This window comes from Ictalurus furcatus, chromosome 14 (assembly GCF_023375685.1).
Source record: "Ictalurus furcatus strain D&B chromosome 14, Billie_1.0, whole genome shotgun sequence".
NCBI lineage: Eukaryota > Metazoa > Chordata > Actinopteri > Siluriformes > Ictaluridae > Ictalurus > Ictalurus furcatus.
Window position 1 is genome coordinate 28,840,965 of NC_071268.1, and position 17,711 is coordinate 28,858,675.

The window sequence follows — 17,711 nt, forward strand, 5'->3', positions numbered from 1 at the left end:
GGAAGAGAGAGAGAGGGAGAGAGAGAGAGAATATGAATAACGGGCTCTGTGGGTGTGGGAGGAGAGGAGATGAATTAGATTCATGAACTCTGGTTCACGGATTCAAACCGAGGCTTTATTATTTTTATAAGGTAAGCCCAGATATCGGATATTTAGATTTATAATCGGGGTTTACATGATGAATAACAATATTGCATTTATTTATAACACACTGAAAGTTTGTAGCTCTGTTGTGAACAGAAAGTGCAGCATGGCTTAGTGTTTTCCTCTGTTACAATATAACACGTGTGTGTGTTTTATCTGGATTAAGGTTTAAAGGGGGGGGAGGGGGGGAGAGATGAAACTGGGTTTTTGTGAAGTGTTTTGTAGCTTTGTAAACAGATCCTTGCTTCACTTCTTTAACTTGTGCAATTTTGCAGAAAAAAGGGTTCAGGTTACAAAATGTCCATATTTTCCCCTCTGCTCCAAATGCAGGGTTGGATGATCAGTGTTTGGTGTCTAAAGTTTGCTTCTTTATTTTTGCATTGCGAGGCTAACAAATAGTGAAAGCCTATAGCTACTAGTTTAGCATTGTTCAAACTGCATGCCTAGGTAATTAGGTCAACTTCACTTTTGGCAGTACTGCACCTTCATGGCTGTTGTAGAACCTCTAGACAATACTGTGTGCGCGCGCGTGCCAGTTGTTTTGTGAAATGGTGAAGTCTGGAAACAATCTAGCTCTAAAAGCTATGCATTGTCTTCAGCCCTAACCATTTTGTGTGATGGAGACATCACTATCATTCATCTCTCTCACCGTCTCTCTCTCACTGTTTCTCTCTCTCTCTCTCTCTCTCTCTCTCTCTCTCTCACTGTCTCACTCACCTTTCATGTGCAGAGGGAGATCATCCGGTCAGCTTTCATTCCTGCCTCACTAAACAACTTCATCCTGCTGGATCAGCTCTCTGTCTCTGTCAGAGTGACTGTGGTCTTTTATACAGAATGCAGAGAATAAAAATAACTGCAATAACAGCAAAAAAAAAAAAAAAAAAAAGTTTAAAAAATCACAATGCGCTTGACTTTAATGCCTTCATTTAATAATAATAATAATAATAATAATAATAATAATAATAATAATAATAATAATAATTGGGAGAGTTTCCTGGTGTTTTGCAAGAAGAATTACACAATCACCTGTAGAATATGAAGTTCACGTGTCTGGAGTGAGAGCCTCCTCTACTTTATGAGCTGGAAACCATCCACCATGCTTAGCACCTCAGACCTCAAACAGTGATATTATCAACACTTTGTAACCTGCAGTGAACCCTGTTTTAGTCTGATGAGTCTGTCAATTTAGTAACTCTTGTTGGTTTGAGGAACTACATTTATTTAAAAAACACCACTGTTTCTTAGAACCCAGTTGGTTTATGGGACTTCTGAGAACTCCTTTGGTTCAGGGAAACCCATTAGTTTAGGGGAGTTAGTAGATTCAGTAAAACCTCTTGGTTCAAGAAACACATTAGTTTGGGGAAAATTTTTGGTTTGAAATGCACCCTTGGTTTCAAAGTTGTTGGTCCTGGGAACATTGGTTTAGAGAACAGTTGGATTAGGGGAGCTTGTTTTCAGAAACCACGTCGGTTTAGGGACGCTTGTTGGTTCGGGAAACCCTGCTGATTTAAAGCATCTGTTGGTTTGGAAATCCATGTTTATAGGCCATTGATAGTTGATTTAAAAAAAAATTATGCATTGACCAACATGCTGATTAATAATTTATTTAGTGATGTTATGCCATCTGCAGTAATAACAATAGTCATTTGTAATGTGTGTGTGGGGTTGGGGGGGCGTGGCCAGATGAGATAAGAGGTAACTGTCACCTACATTTTCTCTGACAGTGACACATCTCTCTCTCTCTCTCTCTCTCTCTCTCTATCTCTCTCTCTCTCTCTCTCTCTCTCTCTATCTCTCTCTCTCTCTCTCTCTCTCTCTCTCTCTCTCTCAGGTGTGGGTCATGCTGATGTAGATGAGTGAATGAGTCTCCTCACAGGGATCCATTAGAAACCACAGGTACACACCCTGTAACCACATCTCTCTCACACACACACACACACACATTCCGAGTGCTATGGCAAGTGTGTGTCCGTACGGACGGTTCACCCATGCTGTGGTACGTGGTATCCCTCAGTCCCCCAGTGTGGGTGGGGTGGAGGTGGAGGTGGCAAAGTTGCAGCGTCAGTACGGCGTGTTAGTGGGGACTCTGAGGCAGAAGGTGGGACTGCAGGTGCTGGAGATCCCTGCAGACACACACACTAACACACACCTTCCTGAGAGCTGGAGGATAGAGGACATGGCCATCATACAGGGAGACACGGCACTCGTCACACAACCGCTCAACCAGGAGAGACGCCAGGAGGTGACACACACACACACACACACACACACACACACACACACACACAGAGTGACTACTTCACTACTTAATACCCATCGTTTAACTGTGCTTTTTTACTATATTGGGACCCCTCTAATGAAGGTAGTGTTCATTAGTGTATCCATTTTGGACATTATGTGACCGTAGTAACGATCATAATGTTTCAGGTGATTGCACACTGTTCTTGTGTATTTTCATTAAAAACTCTCGGATTTAATGAAAAGTCTTCTAGGTTTCACGGACTAGGTTAGCTTTTGTTTGCAAGGTTGCGTTCCATTGTAACCATTTTGGAACAACAGCAACAATAATACATAATGGTTCAGGTCTAAAACTACGTTTAGTCTTGCTACCATCTTCGCTAAACGAAAATAATCAAAATCCCTGATGCGCTTGCTCTACAATTTAGAAATGTTTGAATTAAAATCAACAAGAATAGAACGGGAACAACCTCAGAGATGTAACCATGGAAACAATCATAGCATGGTAGCCTAAAATGATTGCAAGGTTGATATGAGGATGAAAAGTGTGTGTGTGTGTGTGTGTGTGTGTGTGTGTGTGTGTGTGTGTAGGCAGAGGCAGTGAGGCGTGTCCTCACAGAGTTGAACCTGACCATGGTGGAGATGGAGGATGATGGAGCCACATTGGAGGGCAGTGATGTGCTCTTCACTGGGAAAGAATTCTTTGTCGGCCTTTCCAAAAACACCAACCAGCGTGGAGCTGAGATCCTCGCCAACACCTTCCGGGTATAAAAGCAACGCTATAATCAGACTATACTCACCAACACCTTCGGGGTTTAATAGCATAACTCCACTATAAGATGCATAATAGTGTATCTGAAATCACTATGCCTGTCAACAACTTCAGGATAATAAAAAAAAGCACATTGTACTGTCACTTGCACATTTATTTTCAAACTTACAGGCTTCAGTGATTCAATCCTCAAAAAGAAACCTTAATCCAGTGCATATTAACAAAAAATATATATCTTACACAAAGGTAGAGAAAGCAGCTGAAAACTGTACTGCTTTCTTCCCTAACCTCTCTCTCTCTCACACACACTCACACACACACACACATACACACACACATACACACACACACACACTCATACCCAGGTCCATAACCCTACCTTACTCTACTTTAACACCATGTTGTTGAGCTTTGATTTGTCGGCAACTAACAAGGGAATGTTCACCTCCACAGACATGAAGCTGTGAAGGAGTCGGGTAGACTGGAATTTCTCATACCTGTAGATGCAGATGTTTTGGACATTCCAACGGCCACATGTGGCATAACTGTTTATAAAAAACTTCTAGCAAGTTGCCCACTGCTCGTGGTTTAGGATTTGCTGTTCTGGACCTTTGGAGTGTTCCACACATTGTATTGTCTCTGAAATAAAACTAAACAATGGTTCGGAAATACTTTCTGCTTGCTTTTCCAGAAATGACACATCTGTAGGTATGCGAATCCAGCTCCAACACTGCTTCTTTCCAGTATGTCATATCCAGCTGTTCTCTATTATTCACTGGCAGCTTTGAAAGGATTCATTTCAGGTTTGATAGAATATCAAGTTCCTCCGTTGCTTGCAGATTTCGCATTACGTTGCAGCAAACCTTTTAAGAAAAGTGCATACGCATGTAAGGCTTGACTTTGTTCTGTTTTTATATTTTGCCAGTTTAGTCCACGTACGCATTTGAAACTCCGACATCATCACCAAAGTTTTCTTTAAGTAGCTTTTTTTTTTTGCCTCAGAATAACCTGCCTTTGGTTCCACGTGCAAAAAAATAATAATAATAATAAATAGTTAGCCTTGAGTACTCTCGAGACTGTTTTCAATGTCATTTTTAAAGGCTTTTATATAGGATGGATAATTCAGCAAATACTGGATAATGTTTTTCTATCCATCATATTGAAAGACACACACGACCTGTTTGGTCTTCAGTTCCCACACCATTGCATGATTGAATGTGGATCGTTTGGGACGGTGCCAATGGGTACATATTCTGTTGGTGTCTGGATTGGCTCACTCGGTGTCTGCAGTGGCTCGCTGAATTTTCTTGCTTGCTTTCGACTTTCCTCATAGCACCAGTTTGTACTACTGGATGCAACTGGGAAGACCGTTCATGTTGTTCATACAGTTTGATCGTGGCTGTTGAATTTGGGGTCTCTTCCATTTTTGGGGAATATATTTCTGCTAATTAGAGCAGCTCACTCTGCTTCTGCTTTCATACTTGCTGTAGAGGATACAGAAGATTTCCTGCTAGTTTCGTTTAACGAGGCTCTTGAATTGACTCTTAGAATGAACAACTGAAACACAGTCCTCAGGATGAACTTTACATCCAGATAACATTGCTAATTCAGCAGTTTAGCCAGTTTGGGGATTTTCATGCAACCATTTCTCAACATCCATCATGAAGTGTTGGTTATTTTAGGGTCAAACCAGTTTATCTGGTTGTTAACACATTCCATGCCGGTCAGCATTGACTGCACCGATGTGCAACGTCCAGTATGTTCCTTTTGTCAGAGAGCAGACGGTTAACGGTTTCTTTTCCTTGTGGACTCTCCGAGTTTTCCTTTGCGAGTAGCAAGGAGTTTATTTGAAGGTTCGTCTGCTGTATCACCTGAACTGCTCACCGTTTGCATCATTTCCAGTTAATTTATCCTTTAACTTCTGCAGTATTTGCATTGCATATGCATTTCGAGCTCTCTTACTTTGCAGTTGCAGCTTATCCTAGACCAAACCAGTTTCACTCACGGCTGCTGCTCAGTGCTGCATCCTGTCTTTATAATCCATATTATCATCCTTTAGAATCCAGAGCATGGTCATCAGCCAGTACAGTTTTCAGCTTTGTGTTTGTGGTGGGGACTCGAGTAGATCCGACACACCATGTTGTTTCAAACTTACAGGCTTCAATTTTCAGTGATTCAATCCTCAAAAATAAATTAACCAAATGCATAGTAACATCTTACATGAAGGAACACATAGAAAGTACACATAGAGGCTGGGATCCCGTGATTTTGTCACCGGAGCCCAGGTTCGATTCCCAGGCAGGGGCCGGGTTGGTAAAATGGAAGGGTCAGGCCGGGCATCTGGCATTAAACCTGTGCCGAATCAAACAAATGACCCCCTAACGGGGAACAGCCGAAAGCACATGATGACATGAAGTTAGAGAGAACGGTTTAAAATTGTACCGCCTCCCTCCCTAATCACCGGTCCCCAGGTGCTACTTCCTCACTGTAGTGTATCACGTATTGGATTAGATTAACTATGTACTGGGTGATGTAACACGCATGCACCTAACCCTATATGTCATCGTGCTACAGGCTGCACTGAAGACCTCTTGGTCTACACATCTGGCTAGGTGCAGTGACTGGTATACACATTAGCGGGTGGTGTTTGTATCCATTAAGTCCATCAAGTGTCACTGGAGTAGTGCATGTAGCCTAAATTAACAATTATAACAAAGTGAAGTAGATTAATTAACAAACGGGTATAAAGAATCACTATACTCGCCGATACCTTCCCGATCTAAAAGGATCGCTATACTCGCCGATACCTTCCCGATCCAAAAGGATCGCTATACTCGCCGATACCTTCCCGATCCAAAAGGATCGCTATACTCGCCGATACCTTCCCGATCTAAAAGGATCGCTATACTCGCCGATACCGTCCCGATCTAAAAGGATCGCTATACTCGCCGATACCGTCCCGATCTAAAAGGATCGCTATACTCGCCGATACCTTCCCGATCTAAAAGGATCGCTATACTCGCCGATACCTTCCCGATCCAAAAGGATCGCTATACTCGCCGATACCTTCCCGATCCAAAAGGATCGCTATACTCGCCGATACCTTCCCGATCCAAAAGGATCGCTATACTCAATATATTGGTCAACAGCTTCAGGGTATAAAAATATCACTATATTGAAGCTACACCCACCAACACCTTCAGAGACATCAATCAATATTCAAACTTTACTATAGCCCTTATTAAAATGTTTGGTGTGTATGTGTAGGACTTTGCCGTGTCCACAGTGCCTGTTTCTGCTGGTACTCGTCTGAAGAACATCTGCTCAATGGGAGGTCCTGAGACCATCATCTTCAGTAATAGTGAGGGAGCGAGGCGGACACTAAGGGTGAGTGTGTGTGTGTGTGTGTGTGTGTGTGTGTGTGTGTGTGTGTGTGCACGGGTGTAGAATAAAAAAAAATGTAAAAAGAATTTAACCTTTTTAAATAAAATGTAAATTCGTCCCCTGCACAATTCACTGGCCATGGCCAATTTGTGCATCTTTGATTTCTATACGTGTATGTGTCTATAAGTCTTGACGTGACCTGGCGTTGCCATGACAATTGGTCACTCATGTCACTTGAGCTCATGCTCACAGCCATGCTGAGCGCTCAGAGGTCGTGATGAGCTCAAAGCGGCAAAAAAAAAAAAACCCATTCCTTCCCCCCCCCCCCCCCTAAATCGAGCAGTGAAAGTTCTTTTGGCACGTGGTATTCCTCTTGCACAATGATGAATCATTTGCTACATATTTCTTTTTAAACACTGACTATTTAATGTATATATATAAAAAAAAAAGTCTGTACATTTTAACAGGGGTGTGTAGTCTTTTTATATCCACTGTACACTAGAGAAGAATGTTGGAGGTTTTTTTTTTTCTTCTTCTGAACATTATGATGCGTTAATGTTTATGAAGTGATGAAATAAGAAAACTTAATGGTACTGCACTCAGACTGACTGTATCTAACCCTGATCTCATCATATATATCTGGTTACATAAGAGCAGACCCTGACCCCTGGCGTCCACACACACAAACACTTAAATATATGTGTGTGCGTAGAAGTAGTTGTAGTAGTAGTAGTAGATGCTGCTGCTGATGTAATCCCTGACTCCGCCCCCATTCCAGGTTATAACCTCATCAGGTTAAAGAGCTGTCTGGTCTGTCGGATTCCTGTTGGTATGTTAAAGGAACAACATCAACATCAAATTACATCTCCACACTTTCCCCTCAGATGGGAGAGACACTATGTTTATTGTCTGAGGTTTTCTGGAGCGATGATATTAATGGTGGCTAAAAAAATAATGGAAGTCTACCTCCTCTGAAATATTTTCATGAATGCATTCACAAATCTTCGAATCTGTGCTTCAAGCAACATTGGCAATCGGCATCATCTCAATTTTCGTAATCTTAAAATGAAATAAAACAGGGAGACTTGGAATTTACCCAGTATGTTTAGACATTAACCATATCATATCCAGTTTTCTTCTACTCTTCCACATTTAAACTACGGGAGGCAGAGCCTAGGAGGCGGAGTCGTACCAAAGTGCACTGAGGAAAGAAATGGTTCCTTATTTATTATTAACTACACTACTTAAGGTGCAGCCATTTACAATTCTCAGTGGACAGATTATATTTCTGTGTGGATAGTGTGCTATAATAATAACAATAATAATAATAATAATAACAGCAACAACATTGGTCTATGGCAGCGGTTTAAATCTTATCCACAAAGGGCAAGTATGGCTGCAGGCTGATTTCACTTATTTAATCAGTTCATCTTAGTCTCCAATCAACTATGAAGTGTGTTTCTTATTGACTGTAATGAAAGCCTGCAGAAACACCAGACCTTTGTGAATAAGATCGAAGACCCCTGGCCTATGGGATTAATTCTATTAACATAGTGAAGAGGACAAAATTGGGTTTACATGGCAGCGACATCTAGTGTTCAAACCAGGAACTTGATTTGCGGTGGACACTCCACATAAATATTAAAAACGTGTTCTCGTTGATATGGTGAAGTTTTCTGTAAGGAGATGTTTATTTTATTTATTATATAGAACATTGGAAGGAGTCTCCAGTGTGAGCACTTTGTACCAGTCAGAGGTAAAGCTGTAACTTTAAGTTATCCAACATCTTCAGGACAGAGGAGTTTATACTTTTCTCGATAACATGATGAGCTGCGTTTCTTTTATCTGATTAACTTTAAGCGGGAGAATAAACGAGGGGCTGGTGAGGGAACGACTGTTTATAGCTGCTATAACGTAAGTGAGAACAGGAACTAACTCAGATGTTTCACATTTATTCATTCTGAATAAATAAAAACTGATAATTGTTGGTAAATCGCTACGATATGAGAAATAAAACATGTTGGCAGACTGATGTAACGTGTGTGTGGTGTCTGTAGGTAATGGAGCAGTTGACCGATCATCACTATGACGTGTTGTCTGTACCGGAGGACGCTGCAGCTAACTGTGTGTACGTGCGCGGTGCAGGTGGAGCGGATTATCTGCTCCACCCCACGCAGGGCGAGTGTCCCAACAGTGTCTCTGTGAGTTTCTCTTCATCCAAAGCTCTTTTATTTTAGTATTTCATGTATGTATTGACAAGAACAATATGTTTTTAATTGATTGAGAGGAACCAAAGTGAATCTGTAAATGAGGACTTTTTTTTTGGAGAAAAAAAGTTTGGTAAATATTGACATTTCTCTTTCAACGATGAGAAACACAGTCATATAAACATCTATGCGGTAATTTCCCCTCAGAGGATCCGCCAAATGTGCCAGTTGTATAAATAAGCACGGATTTGGTCAAGAAGAATTATTAATGCTCATGAAGGTGTTATTTTCTCTATTTTCGCAGGCCTTCCAGAGGTTTCCGGGCTACAACCTGCTCCCTACAGCGTGCAGTGAGGCCTCCAAACTCGGAGGGGCGCTGTCCTCATTCTGCCTGCTCATCAACAGGAAACTCCCTTACTAACACCACACACACTTCACATCTGTCTACGCTTATAACGTTTGTGTTCATCTGCTACGCCGACATGCATCTGCAAACATGCTTCACAATTTTGATATATTAAAATCCAGGCCTCCATGTTACTGTGTGTACATTAACAAATAAAAAGAAATCATTTCAGTCCATCGATTACTTTCTAATTTTTACTCCTGAACATGGTGGTTCTTCTTCTCAACAAAAACCCTCGGAAACACCTTTAGACCTACAGTGTTAAGCTAGCTAGTTTGTTTTGCTAATGAAAAAAAAAAAATTTGATTAGTTTGGTGGTGTTTTTTTTTTTTTTTTTACAGTAGACATGCCACTCCAGCACTTAGAGTAGAGGAACACTAACAGGATAAAAACTAAGTGCACAAAATTTCATTTAACGGCAGGGACAAAAACACCTGCTACACTGATGCAGCACACAACGAAGAAGTGTTTACACTGATTTTTGTTCCCCATTAAAATAATGAAAGTATTATTTTGTTTATTACTCCAGTGTCAATCTATACATCACAGCTGCTGGAGCTGTTATTCCACTCTGCTAATGAACTATAGTAAACTAGAGCAGAAGCATTCTAACCACCTAGGAAACCAGATGCTTTTATATGATGTATGGTTAAAGGAAATATACTGTTTAAGTTGTCCTCGGGTTTTAGATCTGATTAAAAACACTTGCTTTCAGCACGAGTAAGAATGAAACAAGAAATTTAGTTTTCTCATCCAGGGAAAGAATGTTTTAAAACAGTAGAGATGAGTAAAAAGGGGGAAAGCCTCCCGTTGTGAATAAACAAAATGGCGGTTGTAGATTTTAATCGAACGTTAGCTAGCATTAACTATTAGCATGCAGCTGTTTTTGTGGGAAACACTACACTATCACAACACCCTCCTAACCTTAAACAGACCTCAATTTATCTTTAGTAAATGTATGAATTAAATTCTCGTTTTAATGCGTTATTTTTATGTAGTCTGTTACTTCATTTCTGTTTGACCGGATAAGTCTCGACTTCTCCCTCGGACTTCAAAATTCTGGGACATTTGTTTATTTCATATTTATATTCTGGCTCATGTCATGATCAACCATTAAATAGCTATAATAGTTTTAGTTCTTGTGCTAAAAGGTCTGTGTCATGTTTATGACCTTAAAAACTGTTAAGCTCTACAAGCTCCAAACGTCACTGAACACATTTAAAAAAAGTTTTAATGGACTTTTCACTTTGTAATTGTGCATTTGGTACAGAAGCACTAAATCTTTGTACATTTCTGACTCCCAAATCATTTTTAGATGTGCTAGCTGATGTTTAACACTGCAGTGGCCATTTACATAAAGAATAAAACACTGATGCTTTTACGAGAAAATAATCAACACTGAGGTGGTGTGGAGTTACTGTTACCACCCTGAAGTTGATCGTTTCCCACCAACAGCACCATGTTTTATTCCTTTTACACCACAGAAAATTGCCACTGATCACCATTTCTAATTAATTGAAGGACACATCAGACTTTATTTCCATTTAACATTGTGGAACACCCCCTAAACAAATTATATAAAAAAAGAGGCTTGGGGAAGGTCCGGTTGTATCTGATGCAACAAATGAAATGTAACTATAAACAAATAGCGACGTCCTTTAACAAATAAAAAACTAATTGTTTAGGCTTATGCTGGCTATCGTTAATCTATTTATCATTACAGATTATGGGATGGAATAGCATTATAACATGTTTTCTTGCTGCTAATCATTAGCAGAATAGTTTTGTTTTATGCTGAAATCAGAGACAACAATCTGAAGTTTCTCAAAATTTATTCGATCTTTTAGCAGAAAGCACGAGCAGTTTTAACGGTTGGATTTGGCCACTCTCTCCAGCTCGTCCTTCTTCTTGATGGCGTACGAGTTTGACGAACCCTGAGAACCAAAACAGAGACACAACACATTAACAACCATGAAGATTAAACTTCTAATATTAAATTCAATCGTTTAAAAGTGTTAAAGACGGTACAAGTGTGAGGAGTGTCTCTGAGCGGGTGACTGGCTGAGCGATGGAGAAGCAGCAGCCAATGAATTAGCAGAGAGCGATTAATCTGCGAGAGCTATAGCACACCAGGACAATGGTCAGTATCAGGATGTGACTCTAGTCTCACTCTTTTCTTGTGGCAGATTTCACAAGGCCTTGCTGCATGACATCATAACTCTGGTTACCTTAGCGGCGTTGATGAGCTCGTCAGCCAAACACTCGGCGATGGTCTTAATGTTTCTGAAGGCGGCCTCTCTCGCCCCGGTGCACAGCAGCCAGATAGCCTGAGATACACACACACACAAATTAATAACCAACTGTATAATAACCATCAACAGTGTTTACAGGTGAGATGAGATGTAGATTGTGATTGGCTGAGCAATGGGAGCAGCAGCCAATGAACTCAGATCTACTCTGCAAGCTCTGCAGCATGCCGAGACCATGAGGAACGTCAAGACAGGACTGCCGTGATGTTCCTCATGGTCTCGGCATGCTGCGGAACTCACAGAATAAATCTGTGTGTTTGTGATCGATGTATACATGTATCAAAAGTTTCGACACACTCATTCTTTTTCATCCCCCCACATTTTAGAATAATAACGGGAATTATGTTGTGATAAAAAAAATCCCCAGAACAAATCAAAATCTAATATTTTAGCATCTTCAAAGTAGACCCCCTTTTTGCTTAGAACTTCCAGAAATGTATTCTCTGCGTTTTCTCGACTGATTTCTTGAGGAATTTCCCTCAGATGCTTTTTAAACAGTATTAAAGGCGTTCCCACCTACGCTGGACTCTTATGGGCAGCTTTTCAGAATATTTCGCGCCGAGTCATCCCATTTAAAAATATATTTTTTTGTAAATAAAATGTTAGTTTTTTTTAATGAAAGAAATTAATATGTTGGCACAATTATATTTGTGTCTTCAACACCGATTTCAAACATTTAATCATACACCTTTTGATCTGATGGCCTCCAGCAATAAACTCCTACCTACAGACACACGCGAGGGGATGGGATACCACTAAAACAATCGCTAACTTTTAAACATCTGAATGCACCCATATCTTGTTTGTCCACCATATTGTTCTTTTGTGTTTTCCACTTGCCTGCTACAAAAACGTAAACAGTGTTACAACCAGAAAACAGAACCGGCTTCCAATAACTACGAATGGATTTGGATTAAGTGAGTGCGAGAATGTACCTGGTTGACCCTGCGGAGTGGGGACACATCCACGGCCTGTCTCCTGACTGTTCCAGCTCTGCCGATACGGGTGGAGTCCTCACGTGGGCCGCTGTTAATGATGGCATTCACCAGAACCTGCAGGGGGTTCTGTAAAACACGGACAAAGACAAGGCCCGTCACATCAGGACTGTCGGATAACTCCACGTTCAGACACACACACACACACACACACACTAGACGTGGTGTAGGAGATGATCTGTCTCTGAGCTGGTGATTGGCTGAGCGATGGAGATGCAGCAGCCAATGAATAAGCAGAGAGCGATTAATCTGCGAGAGCTATAGCACACCAGGACAACGGCCAAGTGTCAGGATGTGACTCTAGCCTCGTTCTGGAGTGTCTGGAAGATGATCAGGTCTATATTCCACTTTTAATTCTTATTTAAACAGACAACTCCATGGAGAAACACAGTCCAAGCAGAATCACACGCACAACTCTATCGCTTACCACTTATGATGTTTACCATTACTAAAGAAAATAAAACTAATAAAATAAACCAGGAGTACGTGTGCATGTGGAAAGCGACATCAGAGCTCTATGCACGGACACTAAAAAATGAAAAATCAGAAGTGGCCTGATCTCAGACAGAAAGGTAAGCTGGCAACAGGAATGACCTGCTAATCAACTATCAGTTTGGAGTTTGGATGAAAGTTTGTGTGATTGGCGTTTGATAGAGGCTCATCGCCAAAAGAAGCTCAGGACGTTTTGAAAAACACTCTACTCCATAGGATTACCGCTTTCTGGCTTTTAGTATGAATATGTTCACCAAAACAATGACAAAATTAGCATGTAGCTTATATACACGTTCAAAATTTACACTCTCACTACCACCGAAACGGATCAACAGTTTCGATGACATCATTCTGTACTTCTCATCAGGTTTTCTGTCCAATCAGATGCTCACTAGAATCTGAAGTGTCCCGTCCACAACGTTATCCATGCTAATGATGGTCAAGTACAGCTTAACCTGGGCTGTGAGGTAAAATAAATGCTATTGGCTATTTAAAAAGGGGGAGGAGGCACTATGTATGTCCCACTCTGACTTCCTGTTTCAGTGGAAATTACATCCACATAGCGAATATTGCTGCCGAGTTTCAAGGTACTTCACAGGGACTTTAAGTTAATCCACTTTTGACTGCAAGTACATTAAGTGTTGCCAGCTTTCTTTCCCAAATATGGAAAGGATAATGGCGAAAACATCGTGAAAACAACTTCAATTCCTTTGTATAATTTCAAACTGCCCAACCACCCTTCCAGACAGCACCCATGGCCTCTGTAACCCTATGGAGAACCAGGAATACTCCAGCGTACTCAACCCCCCCCTTACCTCTCCAGTAAGCAGATGGATGATCTCGAAGGCGTGTTTAACGATGCGCACGGTCATCAGCTTCTTGCCGTTGTTGCGCCCGTGCATCATCATGGAGTTGGTCAGACGCTCCACAATAGGGCACTGAGCTTTACGGAAACGCTTAGCGGCGTAGCGCCCTCCGGAGTGAGGGAGGTACTTGGCATACTTCTCCTTCACAGCAATGTAGTCCTGAAGAAGAGAAAAAACGAAACTGTTAGAGCTGAGCATGCGTCGTGAGGCATCCTGCGTCGTAAAGGGGGAGTGTTTCTGAGCGGGTGACTGGCTGAGCGATGGAGAAGCAGCAGCCAATGAATTAGCACAGAGTGATTAATCTGCGAGAGCTATAGCACACCAGGACAACGGCCAAAGTGTCGGGATGTGACTCTAGCCTCGCTCCGACATGACAAGCGTTCATTATCAGGAGAATATTCTCACCTGGAGGGAGATGTCGTTGATCTGCACATCATCTGTGCTCCATTTCCCGAACAGCTTGATCTCGGGCGTCTCGGCCACGGCCGGCGCAGTCTCCCAGTCCGCCATTCTGAAGAGAAACCAGTACACACTGGAGTCAGCCCATTGACATTACATCTGTAATCGCTATACCAACGGGAGGATGATGAGTGGGGACCAGACTACAGCTCCTGGTTTAAATGCTAGCCTTCTTCCATCTTTGACTGTTTGCAGTTACTAATTTATCTGCTGGAGGATAAACTACTACTCTCTATATCATGATAAATGATTACAAGATACACTTCTGTATTTTTTAGAAAAAAAACATTTTAAATAAATACACATTAAACGGTATGAATGGATGCTGTCGATTTGACAATTTCTTTCTTTAAAAAAACCCCACTTAATCTTCTTTGTCAGCATTAAAGAAAAGTAGCATCAATCTCAGCTTAAAGGATTTTTGTTTTATTTCACAGCAGTTCTGCAGACAGTTTGTTGGCCAATTTATACATCCCGATATTGATCGTGTATCATAGAAATGCCATCAAGTATCGATGATATTTCGGTCATATCGCCCAGCCCTGAAGCAAATCCATGTGTTCATCTGAAGGCAGTGTGAAAGCAAATCCCAGTAAACAGTCTGATTTTAGTCCCGGGCTTCCAAACGAACGATCCTCACGTGAACAAGCGATCAAAGCGGTAGATTTGCCTTCCACCCTCCTCATTTTAAAATCACAGCTTTATGAAGTAATAATTAACCACACTGTCTTTTGGAGTGATGCGAACGGGCCAATTTGTGAACACTGATGCTAATTTGAATAATCCGTACAAAACGAATACTGCACACATTACATAGAACAAGTGATCGGATACATTAATATCATATATTGAGAGATTTGAACCAGCGAAAAGAGCAGAAACCCTGACGTAATAAACTTAATGATCATAATGAATGTCAAACATCCCTGCTGGGGGAAAAAAATACAATAAAACCATCATTACAAACCACCAGCTAACCATTAAAACTATTACTAGTCCTTAATGGTATACACTAGACGCAACATGCCACCAACAGAAGGCAACGAATTACCAGTAGAGACCTACAATTTCCATTAAAACCAATATAACTCCTATTAAACTCATTACATCTTCTATGAGGGTTTCTATTGTTTTGGGGGGGTTTTCAGCAGGGAGAAAGAACAAATCAGTAATGAGAGTGAATTTGGGGCTATGAATATGAATATATTAAACAGCAGGAGAATCACAGACATCTTATTACAAGCTAGAAAGAGAACCATACAGACATACTTTATTATTTAATAATTTTAACCCCTCCACCTCCATCATGTCCCTGAGTCTCACAGGTCTGAAACAAAGCTAAAAGCTCCAGATGGATTGATTTCCACCAGTTTACAATGAAAACGTCTATAGCTTTAGGACACATTTTCGCTAGTGCACCATTAAATTATTAAATATAATGTTGTCTTTATAGACTTAAGCGGTCATATTAAACCAAACCAACCTAAACATGAATAAATATCTTATAGAATAAATCCACATTTCTGTTCAAATTCCGCACGCACCATGTACTGAACCGCTAACGCAGGCCGCAAACCCGACAGGGCAGAGATTAGATTAATTTATAACATGTAAAGACAATTCAACAAATAATATGCATACACACTGTTTACATTTAAAATAAACAGTAAGTTTAACCCGCTTCACCGCGGTTATATTTCACTTCTGAAATCACTCTTTAACGCCAGAGCCTAATGGCCGCCGCGTGCTCCAGCTAAACTCCCTCATCTTTATCCCTTTTTAAACACTTCTCTCTCCAAACACTACCTCTGAGGCTGTCTTCTCGATTTCGCGACACCTTTACAAAGCTGTACGATGCAAAATATCACGGTTTTGTACCGCTTTAGACGCCAAATATGCAATTATTTGTCACTCACTCGTGTCTGAAGTCCACACTGGCACTTCGTAGAGAGAGAAAAGGGCCTCCGCGCCGCGTGCAACAGGAACATCCGGTCTCGCGCCGGAAGCGGTCGAGTTCAACGTCCGGTTTTTTTGGTTATCGGGAATTGTAGTTTTTTAATGATTCGACGACTACAAACTTTAATTTAAAAGGTTTTTTGTTTGTTTTTTTTTAAACAATCACCTGTTATCGTAATCTGTGAATTTAAGAAACGATCATTAACTAAAGTGACTTTCTGTGCTTGTGAATCACTAAGAGCGGGTAGATAGGACATCAAATAAGAATAATATGCAATGCTAATATTACTTAGCGCTTTTTAAAATGGAAAACACACAATTCACGACCGTTAACGGATTGTTGAATCACATTTGAATCTATTTATAGCAAAATAGCTATTCAATAAATATTTTAATCCTCCATTATTATGACAGATGAAGTAACCTAGCTAGCTAGTTAGCATAATACATCTCTGCTGAAGAAAAAAAACACATGAAGAACCCCTCATAGAATATGTAATGGTTTTAATGGTTATAATGGAAATTGTATTGACCCTGTGGGTCTCTACTGGTAATTTGTTGCCTTCTGTTGGTGGCGTGTTGTGTCTAGTGGATACCATTAAGGACCAGTAATGGTAATGGTTTTAATGGTTAACAGCTAATGGTTTGTAATGGTATTTGTACTGGAAACCATTAGAATTTATGTGATAGTTTCTATTGTTTTTTTTTTTTTTTCAGCAGGGATAGTTGAAAAAACAAGTGGACCTCAACGCCAATGGCTTCGACAAGGCGGCCTCTGCTACCACCAAGTCTAGTCCTTCTTTTTGCTCAACTGTATGCCTCAAATACCCTTAAAATATGCTTCAAGCAGGGAGGAAGCTATTGAAGAAAAACTATTTCAGACATTTGACCTTGCTGTGACCTTGACCGTGTTTGGATCAGTTCCAACTCTAATCAGTTCATCTGCTGGTTATGATTATCATTCCTTATAAAACCTACAAACATTCAACAGCTCGCTTTTAAGATATCTCGTTAAAAACGATCTTGAACAGATGCACAACCCAAAAACCCCTAGCTGGTGGAGGCAGAAAACAACACCCAGCTACAGTGTGGGTTTTGTTTTTAGAGAGAAATGCATTGTGACTGAATAATTTGCTTCTCGCTACATGCTCATGTGATTCTGAGTCATCAGGGGAAGTCAGAAGAGGTGGGTTGAAAACAGCTATACTGAGACCTGCAACATACAGCAGGGTCCAAAAGTCCGAGAGCGCTAGTAAAAACGCTTATATTTTGCATTCTTTGCTAATTTAATACAACAATTTTCATTACAGATTTTATTACTGACACCAACCTGAGTGAAAAGCAGAATCTTTGAAATATCTACATGAAATTCAGAGTTTCTCAGGGCGTGTCTCCTTTTTGCTTTAATGACGGTGTGGCATGGAGTCCACACGTTTGTGTAAAACCTTATGATCCATTTCAGATCAATTTCGTCGGAGTGTCG

At 40.7% G+C, this 17,711-nt stretch overlaps 2 protein-coding genes and 3 non-coding genes across 5 annotated transcripts; 1 reads left to right on the top strand and 4 right to left on the bottom strand.

Moving 5' to 3' along the window:
- On the top strand, window positions 1–9,324 carry ddah2 (dimethylarginine dimethylaminohydrolase 2). Its single transcript, XM_053641160.1, has 6 exons — window positions 1–131; window positions 1,976–2,386; window positions 2,974–3,147; window positions 6,422–6,541; window positions 8,596–8,739; window positions 9,050–9,324. Exons 2-6 carry the CDS (start codon window positions 2,099–2,101, stop codon window positions 9,164–9,166), a joined length of 843 nt encoding a protein of 280 aa, XP_053497135.1. The 5' UTR covers window positions 1–131; window positions 1,976–2,098; the 3' UTR covers window positions 9,167–9,324.
- A 1,642-nt stretch (window positions 9,325–10,966) lies between these two features.
- On the bottom strand, window positions 10,967–16,280 carry rps5 (ribosomal protein S5). Its single transcript, XM_053641161.1, has 6 exons — window positions 16,189–16,280; window positions 14,219–14,324; window positions 13,763–13,972; window positions 12,396–12,524; window positions 11,380–11,478; window positions 10,967–11,085 (listed from the first exon to the last, which is right to left on the bottom strand). The coding sequence occupies exons 2-6, from the start codon at window positions 14,321–14,323 to the stop codon at window positions 11,017–11,019; spliced, it is 612 nt and encodes a 203-aa protein (XP_053497136.1). The 5' UTR covers window position 14,324; window positions 16,189–16,280; the 3' UTR covers window positions 10,967–11,016.
- On the bottom strand, window positions 11,189–11,322 carry LOC128618820 (small nucleolar RNA SNORA3/SNORA45 family). Its single transcript, XR_008387838.1, has one exon. It is a non-coding gene; the product is annotated as a small nucleolar RNA SNORA3/SNORA45 family (small nucleolar RNA).
- Window positions 12,632–12,766, bottom strand: LOC128618818 (small nucleolar RNA SNORA3/SNORA45 family). Its single transcript, XR_008387836.1, has one exon. It is a non-coding gene; the product is annotated as a small nucleolar RNA SNORA3/SNORA45 family (small nucleolar RNA).
- LOC128618819 (small nucleolar RNA SNORA3/SNORA45 family) lies at window positions 14,043–14,178 on the bottom strand. Its single transcript, XR_008387837.1, has one exon. It is a non-coding gene; the product is annotated as a small nucleolar RNA SNORA3/SNORA45 family (small nucleolar RNA).
- Window positions 16,281–17,711: the final 1,431 nt, after the last annotated feature.

Excerpts from the sequence above, each read along its gene's own strand:
- ddah2 (XM_053641160.1), top strand. The coding sequence starts at position 2,099 with ATGGCAAGTGTGTGTCCGTACGGACGGTTCACCCATGCTGTGGTACGT. Across the intron at positions 3,148-6,421 it reads TCCTCGCCAACACCTTCCGG|GACTTTGCCGTGTCCACAGT; the intron begins GTATAAAAGCAA and ends GTGTATGTGTAG. Across the intron at positions 6,542-8,595 it reads GAGCGAGGCGGACACTAAGG|GTAATGGAGCAGTTGACCGA; the intron begins GTGAGTGTGTGT and ends TGGTGTCTGTAG.
- rps5 (XM_053641161.1), bottom strand. The coding sequence starts at position 14,323 with ATGGCGGACTGGGAGACTGCGCCGGCCGTGGCCGAGACGCCCGAGATC. Across the intron at positions 13,973-14,218 it reads TCAACGACATCTCCCTCCAG|GACTACATTGCTGTGAAGGA; the intron begins GTGAGAATATTC and ends TCTCTTCTTCAG. Across the intron at positions 12,525-13,762 it reads TCCATCTGCTTACTGGAGAG|AACCCCCTGCAGGTTCTGGT; the intron begins GTAAGGGGGGGG and ends CGTGTTTTACAG.